General features: G+C 44.9%; 1 protein-coding gene across 1 annotated transcript; it reads right to left on the bottom strand.

Annotated features, from left to right (window-relative positions):
- Positions 1-3,011: 3,011 nt before the first annotated feature.
- On the bottom strand, positions 3,012-4,522 carry LOC123054766 (uncharacterized). Its single transcript, XM_044478612.1, has one exon. The coding sequence runs from the start codon at positions 4,505-4,507 to the stop codon at positions 3,179-3,181; it is 1,329 nt and encodes a 442-aa protein (XP_044334547.1). The 5' UTR covers positions 4,508-4,522; the 3' UTR covers positions 3,012-3,178.
- Between the last annotated feature and the right edge of the window lie 13,693 nt (positions 4,523-18,215).

Below are 18,215 nucleotides of genomic sequence, written 5' to 3'. Positions count from 1 at the left end.
TAAGAAAACACCAAACTGGACGCCTTTTTAATCTTAATAATCGAGAAGCACCAATTCTCCTATTAGCTGTTATAGCTGCCTTTTTGCATGGATTATTTTCCCATCATTCAGTATTATGATGTCCTGCTATCTAGGCATCCAACACACCAACTTCAAAATGATTCTACGTTTTGGGCATTGCTATGCTCTTCCAGAGCATCATGCATCAAAAGGTTTCTTGGTTTGATGATCCTTCTATTTCCAGGTTTGTTACTCGTTCTTCGCCCTGCAACTTATCTTTATCTGCGACAGTGTGAACATCATGTTTCACTTCTAACTTTTACAGTGGTGCACCTGGTGCAAGGCTGTTTATTGGTGCTTTGAACATCCGACGCCTTGTAGGAGATAACTTGGCCATTTGCTTCTGGCTCGAAACTTATGCTGATCCTCATATGTGTGGTTACTTTTCTGGGTTTGCAGATTTATATATTCAGGTGAAGTCCTTTGAAAAGGTTCAGTGAAGATGCTAAGGTGATATCAGAGTAAACCCTGTTTTGAATAATTTTTTTAATTAAACAAACAGAAAATAATTCCTCATAATTTTCACATTAAGGAAATGAAGATGTGCACTTTTCCAGAGACCATGCAGTTATCATTTTACTAGTCACATATTCGAAGCTTGTCATCAATATAATGTGGTTCTTCTGAAGTGATTTACAAATAATCTCGCCTAAAACAAAGGATTGCTACAGGTGATGCATGAAGATGCAGGCCAAGTTGTAGCTGAAGCAATTAGCAGGATACAAATTGTACCATCTTTCTGGGCAGAAAAGAGAATAATTACAATGCATAGCAAGAAATGGCAGGCTTCAATGAAACAGGGAATTAGAAGTGGAATGGTTGGGGGCCTCAGATTCAGCTTCTCAAACTTAAACGTTGCATCTCACATATGCTCTTTGTTTCTATGTTGGTGCACAGTTTGTACATGACGGCAAATCAACCTTTAAAGATGTTTTCAGAGTAAGATATACACATTTGACATGTAAGGTTATTTTATTTAATGACTAATTAAATCCGCCTGGTTGTTTGCAGGTTTATTTTGCTTTGGTGTAACAAGAGGGTTGTAGGCTTGTACATCACTATGTTTTGATTTTCGGCCGAAAAAACGGATTTCGGACGAATTTCAGCCATCTCGGCCTGGGGCGGAAAGTACCTTCCGGCCGAAAAAATAGATTTTGGTTAAATTTGGCAATTTTTAGCCAAAATTCGGTTAATTTCAGCCAATTTTTTTTAAAATGGCCGAAATTTGGCCATCTCGGCCTCGGGCGAAAAAAAATCACAAACCAAAAATCAAAACTCTCAACCTTGAACTGCTTTATTTCAACATCACTGACAGGAGAAGTATGAAGTGCTACAGAATGCAGACACAGTTTTTTGGATACTCCAAGTGTTAGAATGCCCAAGCATAAGTTCCACGAGAATATTAGATACAATGCGAAACCAACTTGATTTGGCGTTCCACAAACTTTCAACTTTGAACAGCATGTACACAAAGAGAATCAAAAGAGACAAAGTTAGAAAACAAGAAGATCAGAAAAGGCAAGGAAGTTACTATGCACTAAGATTTTGTCTTTCGGTTGTTTCATTCCAAAATAATGGAACCAAGATATTTCCCGAAAATATGAAGACTACTACGAACAAGAATGGAATTTCATTGAGTTTATTATGTTTGCCACAGTTGTAAACTTATAGTGACAGGTTTAGAATTGTTTGTCAAATGCAGACTACTGCACTTGTTGGAGGGAGTGGCAGTGCAACCTTTGCAGCAACCAGTCATGTTTGTTGTTTATTCAGTAAAATGTATCAACCCAAACATCAATATAAAAAAATCTCTAAACATTCTGCAACATTTTAACTGCTTTAAAATGACCTGTAATTTTAAACAACATTTCAGATTTGCTGCATACTAAATTTTTGAGCAATAGCTAGCGGACGGGTTTAGCAATCCTGAAAGAACATGCATATTTTACAAAAGGATAGCTGACAGGCCATACCAACTATTCCGTGCATGAGTAAATAAAAAGAAATCGACAAGTCACGTTTTCTTTGCCTGCCCAGCTGCAGCTATCAAAGTTCACCTCATTTATAACATTGGAGTAAGTTATTTCGGATAGTTCACATGTTTTCTACGGATATTTAGTTCTGTACTAACAGGCCATGTGAATTAATCACTAATTCACCAGACTGCAAAATTCACGAAATGAAGTGAGGCACCAATGAATTCAGTGATGAGACTGAAGCTAATGCAGCTCACAGTTTGTTTTGGTAAATGCAGGCACCTTTTTTTTGTGAGAATGTACATGTGTTTATGGGTAGACATGAAAAAGAAGGAGAAACTAAAGGTCTCTAGATTATGAAGTACTCCCTCCGTAAACAAATATAAGAGCGTTTCGATCACTAAAGTAGTGATCTAAACGCTCTTATATTTCTTTACAGAGGGAGTACCTGACATGAGTTTCCTTAGGCAAGCCTATACCATTGCACAGACAATATCCTCTACCTGCAAGTACAATAGCAAGGTTTTTCTAAAAAAAAAATGGGCATAGTTTGAAAGGAACTGAACAAGATCTCGGTAATCATCGCAACTACTTGCTTCATATTCCGAAAACTTCTTTGATTTTTGTAAGAACGACTTGACAAAAACACAAATACCTTCAGTGAAAGCTTGAGGCGCTGTTGTTCCAGGCTGTTGGATCGCCAGCTCTTCCAGCTGCCCCCTCTCAATCAGCCATGCCTCTCCCATATCTGACCTTTGAAGTGGCACAGCTTGTGGTTTACGCACACCCAACTTTGCAGTCAGTGATCCAGAAAGTCAAAACAACTGTGATGGGAACTGAAATTCGCAAAATGGTAAATAATGAAACATTTATGGATATTTATGAAGCAGCAACTCTCCCATGACGAACATGAAGTATAAGCTCAATATACTAATGTAATCCTCTGATAGAACGGTAAAAGGGAGAAACAATGCATCATCAAAGATATATTTTAGAAAGCCACATAAATCTACTCCATATTAAAAAATTACCGAATTATAATTGGCTTCAGAATTACATAGCAATTAAGATTATGCAATCTACATGTAGAAGTTAGAATTACATAGTGATCTGGATTCTACATAGAAGTCAGAATTGTTGGTTCATGCAAATATGAACCTGGCGGGCACTTCCTCTCTACAAGCAGTTGCATAGTCTTCAGCAAGGTGTGGTGCAGCTTCCAGGTGAGGGCATATGAACTTCTCCACAAAAAATTTCTCACTGATAGTGAGTGCTCTATAGCAGTCCCGGTCGTGATTTAGCAATCCATTTTCCTTGAGAAACTTTACAACGTAGTACCGGGGTCTGACGCGGCCCTCCAAGCTGTACGTGAGCATTGGCGGACGATGAGCAATGTATGCCGGTTCAAACCCCGCCTCGGAGATGAAGAACTCGGACCTGAGCTGCAGCGATTCCTTACTCCTCATTAGCAACGTTGGAGCGTAAGAAAAAGCAATGCCCACCTCGGAATCCGACCACCTGAACATTTTCTTCAAGTGCTCTACCTTGGTGGTGATTTTCTCCTCACTGAGGAATGCAACGACTTGCAGCGCATGTCTGAACATCCGAGATTCACGGTCTACACCAAAACCTTCGACGCACGCCACTGCTGTCCGGATGCGTTGGGTGCTGATGCCGAGCAGGGATGGCGTATGTGCGTAGAGCTTGGCAATATCGCAAGCACCTAGCCCGCACTCCCGCAGGAAGGTGACATTGGGCTCGACCACCCGCTCGAGGTCGGAGGAGAGAACGGAGCCACTCTTGAGGGCTCGAAGGAGGTTCTCGTAGGACCCGAAGAGGGGCAAGCAGTAGTGCAGCCCGGCGATGATGGATCTGCAGCGGAAAGTGACGCCGATGAGCGATGCGAGGCGCGCGATGTCAGAACGCGAGAGGCCGAGGCTGATGAGCCCCGCGACGTTGGGGGCCAGGGTTCTCTCCACGCCCGCACAGAGCAACTTGGGGTCCTTGCGGATGACAGTGGCGACGTCGGCGCCGGAGAGGCCGAGGCCGGCGAGGAAGGCGAGGACGGCGTCGGGGTTGGCTGGGGACTTGAGGTGGGAGATCTTGGGGGAGGCCTTGCGGGCCTGCGCTGGGGTGAGGCCGCAGGTGGCGACGAGGTACTCCTCCACGGCGAAGCTAGGGCTCGGAGAAACGGCAGGCGCGGCCGCGGAGAGGAGGCGGTGGAGGGAGGTGGAGGGAGGTGGGAGGAGGCGGGGGAGGATGCAGCCCCGGAGGCGGAGCATGGCAGCGATGTTGGCGCGCCGGAAGGCGGCGGCGGCGGCGGCGAGGGAGAGGGGATGGAACGATGCCGGAATGGGGATCCAATGTCGTGGAGAAGATTTCCATGGTGGTCTGGTCCAGCCCAGTCCAGTGTGCGTCACCTGCTGCTTGCCCGTGGACGGGTTTGCCTGCTCCGTAGGCAATGCTCCCATCCCTGCTCCGCTCCGTCCATTCTCCATCCAACGACCAGATTAAATCACGTTTTTTTATCAAAAAAACACCAAATGCCCCGTACTTTATTAAAAGTCTTTGGATTGGATGGGTTTGTACGTATTTTCTTCTGTCCACTTCAGTCGGCCGCTTGAGACAGGTAGGATGCGTCTGATTACTTCTTTTTTTTATAGTAATAGACTTTTATTCCTCAAATAATGGATAGATCGTTTATAAGCAAATGAGAAATAAAGTCAGGGATGCGTCTGATTACTTTCTTAGTTTCTTTGCAGGGCCTGGCTGCGAGGAAAAAAGGAGAAAAAACGAGACAAAAAACAACATTCTCCACTAGTTTGGTTGCCTGTATATGAGGTCTTGTCATCGTGAAGCAATTTTCATCCGGTGTTTGATTGCATACATGCATATAATTAGGAGTTAATAACTACACTTAATAACGACGGGGTTTGGCTTGACGCCAACGGCCTTCATTTCCTCAAACACGTTGAGCACGCCGTCGAATTGGACGGCTCCAGAACTACATGTCCAGGTTGCAAAGATCTGGCGGGACGGCGCCGGAGCCCGACGGGGCCGCCCCTTCCTCCCCTCGTAGATATATGAATACGTATGCAGGAATCTCTATCTCTATCTCTACTACTAATAAACAAGCAAACAAGAACTTCGTTAAGTACACCCAACAATTTGTCCCACAAAACACACGGAACAATCAGCACCACACAATTATACCCGCACATCTCTAACAGCCATCATTGATCTACTGCCTCTACGGTGTGGACTTAGCAAATACCCTTGACTGACCGTGCTCCACCTCCACCAGCCCCGCGTCCATCCCCTACAATCACGCCGTTCTCCTGGGAAAATAAGGAAACTAAATTAATTTGGCTCCCATCGCCCTTAACCTCCACTCTGGCCACCACCGCCGCATCCTGCCTGCACGCCGACCTCGCGGCACTGCACTGTAACGTCGCACCATCGCCATTGTTGCCGAGCAACGTGGAGTCCGTCCGCGAGCAGTGTTGCATCCTTCCGCGAGGTCGCCAGGGCAGGGAGTCCAGGGCTCCAGACCACGGAACGCCCAGGACCCTGCCCTCGCAGCGTGGCATCCCTACGCGAGATCCCCACTGCTAGGAGCCCGCCCTGCCCATCCCAGCAGCCAGCCAGATACACGCAGCTGTAATTCTTCCCTCTACTTTAGTCTCAACTTCTTCCTTTGACCTGTTGCAGCATTACTCGGAATTATAATTTTCAGAATATAGTTCTAAAATATAAACATGTGCACATCACAATACTACAAGCCGTTTGTTTTACATCTGTAGCTAATGGTTAGTCTTTTGCCTACTGTGATTTCCAACCTAATTGATACATGCATCCTATCTCCTAGACCTGGTGTCAACTAAAATTGCCATTCATATTTTAGATAACATCTAAAGTTACGTGAGGATAAAGAATATAACTTCATTGTCCCAAGCAGATACGTCGGGATAAATAATAGAAGTTCATTTCCCCACCAATAAATCACAAATTATGTACATGTCAAAGCAACATTCTATGTTTGCGGCTCAACAGCAGAGCCAATATCATCTTCTGCCTTCTGGCTGCGTGGACGTCAACATCAGGGCCAACCACAGAGTCTGGTCCTGCAAGGGGACCTGTCATTACAACTTCCTATTAATAATGTAAATACAGCTCTGATGGAGCACATTATCAACTTCCCAATTTTTAATGACATGAATATTCACATGAAGGCCAAGGGTATGTCATCTCCCAAAAGTGCGGGAGCGCGCACCCCATTTCAGGATCTAAGTAACAACCGATTATTGGGTAATTGTCGTCAGCCTTTTCCTAAATTGTGATACTGTATTTGTTGGTGCTTATATCCTAACTTACGGTATGTACTTATGCAGACCCCAAAGAATTGAAGAGGCAGAGGAACAGAGAGTATTATGCACGCAATAAAGATGATATCCTTAAAAGACGACGTGAGGCCCGTGAGAAGAAACAGGCTTCAACTACATTGCTTAATGTCGATCAAAATGTACCTCATACACCCCTGGCCATGTCCCGAGGTAAAATTGCCCTTATACAGCATTCTTGTGTATTGTTCACAAGACTGATGACATGCATGGACCAAACTAACAACAATATGTCATAGATGTGGATCCTAACGAAATGCAGAGCCAACTGGTTGGGGAACAGTATTCACAGAGCATGGATGGTGTCTTCAAGAGACAACATCAAGACTACAGTGATATAGAAATGACCGTTGTGGTTGCCGATGTCAATGAGCAAGAAAATGAAACACAAACACCGGTGCCCATGTACGGAGGTAATGGTGATCAACAAATTATATACAGCCCTATGTGTTCATACTAATTAACTTTATTACACATATATGCAGACCCTAAGGAGTTGAGGAGGCAAAGGGACAGGGAGCGGTATGCACAAAACATGGATGAGATATTAAAATGACAACGCCTATCCCGTGAAAAGAGAAAGATTACTACTGGCCTCAACGATGATAACACTGTGTCACACACACCACCTACAGGACAATCCGGTGTCACCCAACTACAAAAGTTGACAGGTTGGGGTGTACCATAAAATATTGATTGCATATTCTTACCTCATCTAATATGCCAAAAAAATGGGTACTCATGTGCTGCTGAAATTTTGTGGCAGGCTTGTCAAATATACTAAGTTCATCTCATGAACAAATCCCTCACGACAAGGAAAATTATTTAACATGCGAGGATGAATCCAATTGGTTGCACAAGAATGATGCGTATCAGAGGCAACTAATAGCTGGAAGCTCAAAACGAGCTATTGTTGTGACTCGAGTACAGAAAATGCAAAGCCCCCTCAGAGATATTGCCCGAGGTATATTTAACTGGCTTTGCCTTCCGGTCCAGCCACCATTCTGATTGTAATCATCTTCTGTACGAAAATTAATTGTACATGCAGGACCTCCCACCCAAATTTCAGGAGTTGAGGTACCACAACTGAGCATAATACGTGATCCAGATTGCACAACTGAGCATGCTGGTTAGTTCGTCAGTATAGTTATGTTGTTGGGGTGCCGACAATGTATATTTGATAATAAATCCCTGATTTTCGATTGTTTCTTCAGGTATACACCCTTTTAGGGGATCCAACCAACTTGAAAATACGCCAGAATATGATACGAGCGGGCCTGCGCAACCGGCTCCACTAGGTACTCAAAACACTAATAATCTGATATGGGATTTTGACGATCCAGCATGCTCATGCTCAACTGATCTTATGATTTTTCATAGTGGGCAATGACCAGAAAGATGATCCATATGGAATTTTTGAGCCTGTTGTTGAACAAAACAATTTACAAGGTATTTTGTATATACTATCATACACACATAAAGGTCATCGTACATAATTTAGAATCATTTCTGTATGACCAATATATTCCCTACTAGACTGCTTGGAGCCATTGCATAATGGAGAAGCTGCATACCATGAGCCTGATGAAGAAGCTAGAATTTTTATGGATCAGGGTATGTGCATTGCTATTTTCTAATTTAGAAATCTAAAATGCACATATTAGTAGTATTTACTGATAATACATGTGTTGTCCTGTGCTAGATGTTGCTTTTGAATCGTACCAAATTGGACACCATGCTACACGAGCAGTGCCCGTAGCAAATACTGATGACTTCATATACCGAAACCTACCTACAAAGCACCATGTCCTAAGAAATGTTGCGGACTGTCGCCACTGTGGGGCGTTGCGGTTTCCATTCGAGGGGCCAGCATTTTGTTGCAGAAAAGGAAAAGTCGATTTGTTTACTCCAGATGTTCCAGAAGAGTTGAAACGGTTGTTTACAAGTCAAGATGATGAGGACGCTAAGTATTTCAGAGAACATATATGGTATTTCAACTCGCACTTCTCATTCACAAGTCTAGGCGTCACCCTTGATCGCCGAGTAAGCACTGCGGTAGGAACTGGCATATATACATTTCGTGCGTGTGGTGGGCTGTACCACGCTCTTGACAATCTGGTGTCGACTGATAATGGCCCTCGGCATTTGCAACTCTATATTTATGATACAGATCAAAACTTGGTTCACAGGGCTAATAGGTCTCCAGATCTTAATATAGACCTCATACGGCATATTCTGAGAATAATACAGCGTAACCCTCATGCGCAAGTTTTGAAGAGCCTTGGGTCTGTTCCGAATCTACATGAGTATAGAATCTCGCTAAACACAGATATCAAGCTGGATCAACGAAGGTACAATGCCCCCAACGAGTTCCCAAATGGCAGCCATATGCGTTGAAGGGAGTGACCCACAAAATTGCTTTGACAGGGGTGTTGTTGTGCATGGAAAAACAAGAAACCGGCCCCTGTATATTAGAGCATACTATGGGTGCTACGGCCCATTGTCATATCCACTATTCTTCCCACGTGGAGAGACTGGCTGGAATCGTTGCATGCCATATATTTGGGCCCCAGATGACATGACCCAAAATTCAGTACATATGTCTGCACTGCAAGGAAACCAAGCCTCTGATTTACACATAGGTATGATGTTCACTGTTATTTTATATACAAGCTATTTGTGAATGATGATGAGAGCTTTTATGTATCAGTTGAAGACTTGATTAGAGAAAGAGAAGAAGATGGTGATTTTGCAGCGCATGAAGCCGATAATCCTGCACCACAAGGAAACCAAGCCCCTGAATTATATACAGGTATGATGTGAACTATTAATTTATATACTTTCTATTTTTCAGGGGCTTGGTCAAAACTTGTGTTTTCATCTACATCTGTCATATCTATCAGATGGGAACTTCATTAGGGAAAGAGAACAAGATGGGAATTTTACACCGCATGAAGCCCATGGCACTGATTTACCTTCGGGTATTAATCATCATTGCTTATTCTTCAAATATTATGTTGTCGATCATTATGAATGTTGTCGATCATTACAAGTCCACCCACCATATTGATATTGATGTTCTCAATCTTGTAGATGACAATGAGGATAACCCAGATGACGATTTTGGTGACAATGAGGTCAATGCAACACAATCCAGAAAATTTGTTAGTGCAAGGGAGTACTACTGTTTCAAGCTGCAAGTCAGGAGGAAGCTTTTTAACATCGTCTTGTTCGGGGGGCGCCTTTTCCAACAGTGGGCTGTTGACATGTATATCAAGATTGAGACTATGCGGCTTGATTGGTACTCAAAGCCGGAAAATCAGAAGGTTATACGCGCTGACCTCTACTAGGTAGTGTGCTTGTGTTTATTCTAATACATCATAATGCAAAAGAAATGTTGACACCGTCGTTGTCGGCGAGTCACGCGGAGATCGAATTGGCAAAAGAATTGTGCTTCCACGTACATTTCCTGGTGGTGATCGCGACATGCAGCGGAGGTTCTTGGATGCTATGGCAATAGTGCAGCGGTGGGGTAAACCGGATTATTTTATCACCATGACTTGCAACCCCTATTGGGAGGAGATAACCGAGAAACTGTTGCCTGGACAACTGCCACAGGACCGTCCAGACCTGGTGGCAAGAGTATACAAGGCTAAACAGCGAGATATGATGGACTTACTAACTAAGGGTAAGCATTTCGGAGAAGTCGCAGCCTATGTACATGTAACTGAGTTTCAGAAGCGAGGTCTCCCTCATGAGCATATACTTCTAATCATGAAGGCAAAAAGCAAGTTAGCGACACCAGATGACTATGATCGAGTGATATGTGCAAAGATACCGGACAAAGAGAAACACCCCATTCTACATGATCTGGTCGTCAAACACATGCTGCATGGACCATGTGGCGAGTTGAAAAAAGTTTCCCTTGCATGATTGATGGGCAGTGTCGGTTTCATTACCCGCGAGATTTTTGTGATGCCACACAACAAGGGAAAGACTCATATCCCATCTATAGGCGGAGGGACGATGGGCGTCGAATTAGGATCAGAGGAGCAGATTTGGACAATAGGTGGGTGGTCCCTTACAACCCTTCACTACTTATGCGATACAACTGCCACATTAATGTCGAAGCATGCTCGAGCATCAAGGCAGTCAAGTACTTGTTCAAGTACATCTATAAAGGGCATGATCGTACATCCTTTGCATTCGAGCAGGATATCATCAATGATGGTGGAATCATCAATGAAATCCGACAATATAGGGATGCACGCTATGTATCTCCTTCAGAGGCTATTTACAGGATTTTTGGTTTTAAAATGTTTGGTGTCAGTCCATCTGTGCTACAACTCCAGCTTCATTTGCCAAATATGCATACAATTGCATTTAAAGCATGTGAAAATCTTGCAAATGTTGTAGCTCGACCATCTTCTTCCAAGTCCATGCTTACAGAATACTTTGAGATGAACCGGAAGTTTCCAACAGCACGAAAATGGTTGTACAGAGAGTTTCCAGAACATTATAGATGGATACCTGGAAATAAGAGGTGGCGGAATAGAAGAAATAAAAGATCACAGATTGGAAGACTTGTGCATGCACACCCTGCTGAAGGAGAGAGATACTACTTGCGTGTGCTCCTAAGTCATGTCTGAGGTGCCACTTCATTCGATGATTTAAAAACAGTAAATGGCAAGCCGTGCAGTTCCGTCAGGGAGGCATGTGAGCACTTAGGCCTCATTGAGCACGACAGGACTCTTGATGACTGCATGACGGAGACAGCCACATTTCAGATGCCTTCTGCCCTAAGACGGTTATTTGCAGCTATACTCATGTTTTGCGAGGCAACAGAAATCCGGCAGTTGTGGGACAAACACCTGGCATCAATGTCTGAGGATTACCGTCGTAATCAATCCAATGAGGCAACACTTGAGCAGATGGTCCTCAGAGATATCAGGGATATGTTGCAATCCATGGGAAAAGATATTACAAGCTATGGACTTCCGGATTTACTTGAGAACGATGGTTCTTATGACGGTGAGTACAAAGAGGTAACAGAGGAGAGTCAAATCAGCGTGGACAAAGAACACATAGATTTATTTAGCAGTTTGAACAATGAGCAGCCGGCTGGTTTCAATGAGATAATGGATCATGTGATGAAACAAAAAAGCCAGATATTCTTTGTTGATGGTCCAGGAGGCACTGGGAAGACATACTTGTACAAGGCATTGCTTGCAAAGGTGCGTTCGATGGGCCAGATAGCGATCGCAACTGCTACATCAGGTATAGCGGCGTCGATAATGCCCGGAGGACGGACTGCGCACTCCAGGTTCAAAATTCCAATCAAACTCACTGACAACAGCATGTGTAGTTTCACAAAGGAGAGTGGTACAGCGGAGTTGCTTAAACAAGCGTCCTTGATAATTTGGGATGAGGTCGCTATGAAAAAACGTCAAGTAGTTGAGACGCTTGATAGATCCCTGCAGGACATAATGGACTGTTCTTTGCCATTTGGGGGAAAGGTTGTCGTCTTTGGTGGGGATTTCAGGCAGGTCCTTCCCATTGTGACACGTGGGACAAGAGCACAGATCACGGATGCTACACTTCTGAGATCCTATCTGTGGGAGAAGACCCGGAAGATACGCCTCGCGCGCAATATGGAATTATTCTTTGTAATATTGCTCTCAGGAATAAACTTCAAGGAGACAAGCGAACAATGCAGCCACCTCAAGGCGATAAATTAGCACAAACATTCAACACCAAAGAGGCAGAACCTATAGGGGAGAAGCTGGCAGAATCAAATGAAATGGCCGACAAAGGAGAAGTGGAGAAAAAGAAAAGCACGCGGGTCACTGGTTCCGAGGTGATAGAGGCATATTTTCTTTTCCAACTATGTCTCAAATAGTTCGAATTCTAATTATATTATATCCTGCATACAAAATATTCTTTGTAATGTTGCTCTCAGGAACTAAACTTCGACGAAACAAGTGAATGAACGGGGCTAGCTCAGGATGGGGAATTACCACAAACATTGGGCAACGAAGGGGCGGAAACTATAGGGGACACTCTGGCAGAATCAAATGGAATAGCCAACACAGAAGAAGTGGAGAAAAAGCAGAGCACGCAGTCCACTGATTCCGAAGTCTCCGAAGTGACAGAGGCATCTTCTCTTTTTCAACTATGTCCCAAATAGTTCTAATTCTAATTATGTTACATCCTGCATACCAATTATTCTTTGTACTGTGGCTTTCAGGAATTATCCTTTGATGAAACAAGTGAACAAATGGTGGCAGATGAGGATGAAGATTTAGCACAAACTTCCGGCATGGAAGGGCCACAAACAGGGAAGCCTATCCGACTACATAACAAACCCAAGAAGGAACCAGACTATGTGGTGGCTCCAGAAGGCACGGACAAGTCCTTCTATGCCTTGCTTTTGCTACATTTATTTTCTTCGTTATTAATAAATGTTTTGACTTACATCATGATAGATTATGCCTGCACCGGCGATGATTGGTCCGTGATTGAAAATATCATGACTGAACCAAGCGATAAAAAAAAATTAGTGAGCATCAACTACTCATATCTCAAAAAATTACAATTAGTACGCCTTTTAACTGAAGGAGAATTTGTTGGCGACGAAGTAAGTATATGTAGCTTTATATGATAAGAGGATGTTATTAACATGAGTTCCTGTTATCTCCTAACCAAGGTGTGCACTTGATATTGTAGATCATAGACGCATACATACATTGCATAAGTGCTAGAGAGCATCTACAGATGAGGTCAGGTGGAAGTGTGTTCTTAGAGAATGCATGCATCTCTAAGATGATAAAGGAATTTAGCTCTATACAGGATGACGCACCAAGATGGGTATTACAGAGAGCTAAAACTTATTTGGAACATGATATGGTGAGTCTCAGTTCCGTACATATTACTATGAATACAATAGAGGACAAATGTTTGTATACACGGGACCTAAACTAACAAAAAACCTATTTTCAGATATTCGTTCCAGTTATTGAAGAGTTTCATTGGTACCTAGCAGTTATAAATACCGGGAAGCGATGTATCCAGGTGCTCGACTCGGTAGGCCCAGGAATGAACCGCAAAGACTTCACTACTATGGTTAGTTATTAGTCCCACTGCACCATCTTTTGATAAGACAATTTTCTGTTATTCTTCGGTTGTGATGCTAATACTTTGTCATTTACTCATGCAACAGCTGAAAGGACTGGAAAATGTATTCCAATATGCTAAGCTTCAAATGGAACTAAAATCTGATAAGTGGAAAGACTTAAACATCAGTGCATGGCCAAGGGAAGAGTGTATTAAGAGCAGACTGCAGACAGATGGGTATACCTTCTTACTCAAAGCAATCGACATTATGTGTTTTTTGTATGTCCCCATTAGTTGCATCACAAAAGAAATTTCTCCACAATAAGAATAAAGTATACAAGCTGAAAGGATACAGACTGCAGAATAAAATGAGGCTATGCACCGATTTGACGGGGACAAGCAGGGGTCGGAGAGACTAACCTGGACCCGGACGAGCGATGAGAAGCATAGGGAGGGTCCCGAGCAGCAGCACAGCACGCAGAGGTCTTCGTGGTCATCCATGGAAGGAAGGAACTGCAGATCGCGAGCTCTTGCTCCGGACTGAATCGAACAGCCAAATAAAGTTGTGGTCGGAGAGCAGAGCATCCGGATCGAGGGGATAAGAGTTGAAACCGGACCTTGCTGGCGTCCCGAGCAGGGGGAGAAGGGAAGTTCATGGCACGCGGGAGAAGGTGGAGACGCTCATGGCGGCGACGGCGAGTGCGTCAGGAGGAGGGAGGGCCCCGGCGTCGCCGACGCGCATGCCGAGCTCGAGCACCTCGGCGACCTTATACGAAGAAGGGGCGGGGCAGATCAAGGGCCTACGCGCCCGCCGGCAATGGTGACGAAGGGGAGGGGCGGGGCACATCACGGGCCTCCACGGCGGCCGGCAGTGGTGACGAAGGGAAGGGGCGGGGCGCATCAGGGGCCTCCGCGGCGGCTGGCAGTGGTGACGAAGGGGAGGGGCGGCCACCACAGATCGCCGGCTGTGGATGGGGAATCTGGCGTGTGCCAGTGAAGGAGGAGGGAGGGAGGGAGGGAAGAATGGGGAATCTGGCGTGTGCCTGTGAAGGAGGAGGGAGTGAGGGGGCAGTGGAAGGTTCACTAAGTGAGTTTTTTATTTAATACTCTACTACTTTACTAACCTCCACTGTTAAGCACGTTTCGGAGAGGGATTATGAGTGAGTGCGGGGTTGTCCAAACCAAAATATATTAACTTCTTACATTATTTTTCATACATTCCGGAGAGGGATTATGAGTGAGCGCGGGATTTTCTTTATCATCACTTCTTTGTTACAGTCATGCTCATTTGATGATTTTAAAAGTCTTCTTATATAAATATCTATAAAATTGATAAAAAAAAAACTATTGAATATATTTAAATTTTGTAATCATGCAGGTCATTTTGTGGTTTGTGGATGGTAAATTTTATGGAGTACTTCACAGGAGAAATTTTGTCTGACTCTCTGAAAGGATCGATACGGTCGACTAGAAGGGGGGGTGAATAGGAGACTACAAATTTTACTCTTTCTTGTCAATTTTAAGGCTTAGCGGATAAAAAGGGTTCACTAGATATGCAACTAGGTGAACACAACCTATATGACAAGCAAGCTCTAAGCTAAATATGCTAGGCAACAAACTAATTAGCAAGCCAACAAGCATACAAGGCTAAGTAAAGTGCGGGAAAGGATTAACCACAAGTGAGACGAGGACGCGGATTTTATCCCGAAGTTCACTCTTCCTTGGGGAAGAGCTACTCACCGTTTGGAGCGGTGCCGGAGCCAAAGCTTGCGGAACGCCACCGAAGGCTCACCGTAATCTCCTTCGAGTCACCCCCAATGGATGAGCCTCGAATCACTCGGGGTTGGTCTTGAAGGCGGCCACCACACCTTTACAAACTTCTCCGGAGCACACCACAAGCAAGGAAGCTTCCGAAGGAACCTCTAACCGCCTAGGAGCCCAAGCTCCAAGAGTAACAAGTCATGGTGGATGAATGTTGCGGGGAACGCGATTTGGTTTGGTCAAAGTGTAGATCGGGTCTTGCTCTCCCAATCCCCAAAGTTTCAACAAGATTGGGTGGAGGGATTGAGAGTAGTGAGCAAAATGGGGTGTAGCAATGGAGGAGCTCAACAAGACATTAGGGTTGAGGGATGGAGGAGGAAGGGGGCTTATATAGTGTTCTTGGCCGGGAGGGGATTTCTGCCCGTTGGACCCCGTGCGCACGGGCCAAGTCAGCCCCGTGCGCACGGGGTGTCCGGTGAGTTTCGAGGTACCCCGTGCGCATGGGGGTCAGAGACCCCGTGCGCACGGGGTGTCCCGAAATATTTTGACTACCCCGTGCGCACGGGGCTCAGAGACCCCGTGCACACGGGGTGTCCAGAAGATTTCTGATGAAACATCACAGGACACCACGGCAAGGCACACAATAAGTGGAATATCTGAGGAGGTGTAGGAGGGCTGGTGTATCTGTCTTGGAGGCATTCCCACACGACACTAAATCCACGAAGACCCCTCTTGATAGTGCGGTTTTACCTACGACTCAAATCGAACCAAAACGAAAAACCTTCGAGTCGCCGGTAACCACGCCTTTGATCTTTTTGGACTGGGGGGTCGCACACCTCCATCAATGGACACCTTGGAACCAAAGTCCTGAGATAAACTTTAGCAACCAACATTAGTTCCACTAACCACATTGTCATCACACCAAAATATAATCTAAGTGATACTTGCACTTTCAATCTCCCCCTTTTTGGTGCATTGATGACAATATGGTTAGGACATGGCATACAGGATACAACTTAAGTAAACAGCCATGCGACAATAGTTGATCAAAGGAGCTCCCCCTATATATGTGCAAGGAAAAAAATGCTTGATTATGCATCAAGCACACACATATGAGGCTCCCCCTAGATCCACATTGTCAAGGCATGCGATCAACATAATAATACCCAACACGGTGCCTAGATCACATGCAAGTGTGGTGAGCAGAAAACGTGAGACTAACCTATAGAAGCTTGATCATACTCCACAAGATATATCAACATAAGCATAGATAAATTCCATAAAGTAGATAGTCTCTCACATAGACTAGGTAGCTCACGACCACACCGCGAAAGCAAGTAAATAAGAGTATCTCAAGCCAAATAAACACAACCAAAACAAACGAGGCCTTGAGATCTCACCCAACTGAAACCAACTGCAAACGCCCTTAATAGAACACTTCTCCCCCTTTGTCATCAAGACAACAAAAAGGGAAAAGGCGATGCTAACGAGACTCTAGACAAGAGGAGGTGTGCTCGAAGCATCATCATCATCATCATCATCAAAGTGCCATCCCTCCAAGGGAAAAGAACGAGTTGTGGCCACACTGTCGTTGTCCTCGGACCCTGGACCAACCTCCTCACCAGCTGCAGCACGCTCAGCCTTCTTCTGACGCCTCACCAGCTTGCCCTTGTTGATCTCCTTGACCTGACGGCGCTGAATGGACTGACACATTTTGAACATGTTGCTCACGGTCTTCAGAAGAGACTTCTTCTCCTCTCTGGTGAAACTGGCATCAGTAGCGACCTGCTTCCCTTTGCTACGCTGAATCCGCACATAGGATGAACATCCCTCAGTGTAGGTAGCACGATCCTCAGGCTGGGGTTGCGCCCCTTCTTGGGAGGCACATATGGTGGAGGAGCAGCCGGAAGCCAGTTGGCATCACGCTTCGGAAAGGAGGTGCGGTACTTGGCAATGTACCTGGCGGGACAGACAGACTCAATCAAAGCTTGGATGAACGGAGCATAGATGCATGACTTGTTCTCCTGAACACACTGCCTGATCTCAAAGAACATGAAGTCCAGAACATCCACTTTCTTCTTGTCATGAAGGTAGACAAAGATCTCCAACATGGAGCTCCTCAGATTGTGAGAGTCCCCGGTCTTAGGATTAAGCATGTACCTAAGAATGTGACGCGTAGTATCATAGGTTGGCTTCAAATTTTTGATAGAACCGGTGGTGAAGGCCTTGTCTGGCTTGTAAGCAAAAGCAATCTCATCCTTGTCTCTACCTGTCCCCCGAGCACGGCCATACTCAGGATGCTCCTCAGCAAAGAACCGATACAGAATGATGTCAGAGAACTTGGCCATGGAGGCCTCACACTCATATGTGCCAGACATCCAAGTCATAGTGCGAGCCTCATCACTGTGGAAGTATACGGTGGCAAAGAACTGCATCACAAGATCTTCACTGTACGGATGGTGGAAGGCGACGAACGGGATCAAGCCAAGCCTCCCAAGAGCATTATACACACCGGGATAGATATGATCATTGTCCCGAAGAGCCTCCACATTGATTTTCTTGTGGGGGGCAAACTTGTTTTTCTTGGTCATGATCAGCTCAGAGAACACACGGTGTTGAAAATCACTCTTGAATCTTGGGTCAACCCCTGCATCAGTGTTTGGCACATAGGGGAAATCCTGCCTGCGAGCCCAAAGCTCTGGCTTGGTCCACTTAGAGAGAGGTAGATTCTTGACATTCCGACCTCCTGGGAGCACATGTTCCTCTCCTTCCTCCTCATCAACATCATCAGCAGAATCATCCTCATCTTCTATCTCTGCATCTGCGGGGTTCTCATAGTGAGCATCTTCCTACGAATCATACTCCTCTTCTGAATCCTCGGAGGCTTCAATCACTGGCTGCTTGG

Source organism: Triticum aestivum, chromosome 2D (assembly GCF_018294505.1).
Source record: "Triticum aestivum cultivar Chinese Spring chromosome 2D, IWGSC CS RefSeq v2.1, whole genome shotgun sequence".
In the NCBI taxonomy this organism is placed as follows: domain Eukaryota; kingdom Viridiplantae; phylum Streptophyta; class Magnoliopsida; order Poales; family Poaceae; genus Triticum; species Triticum aestivum.
This window is presented reverse-complemented; position numbering and strand designations above follow the sequence as displayed.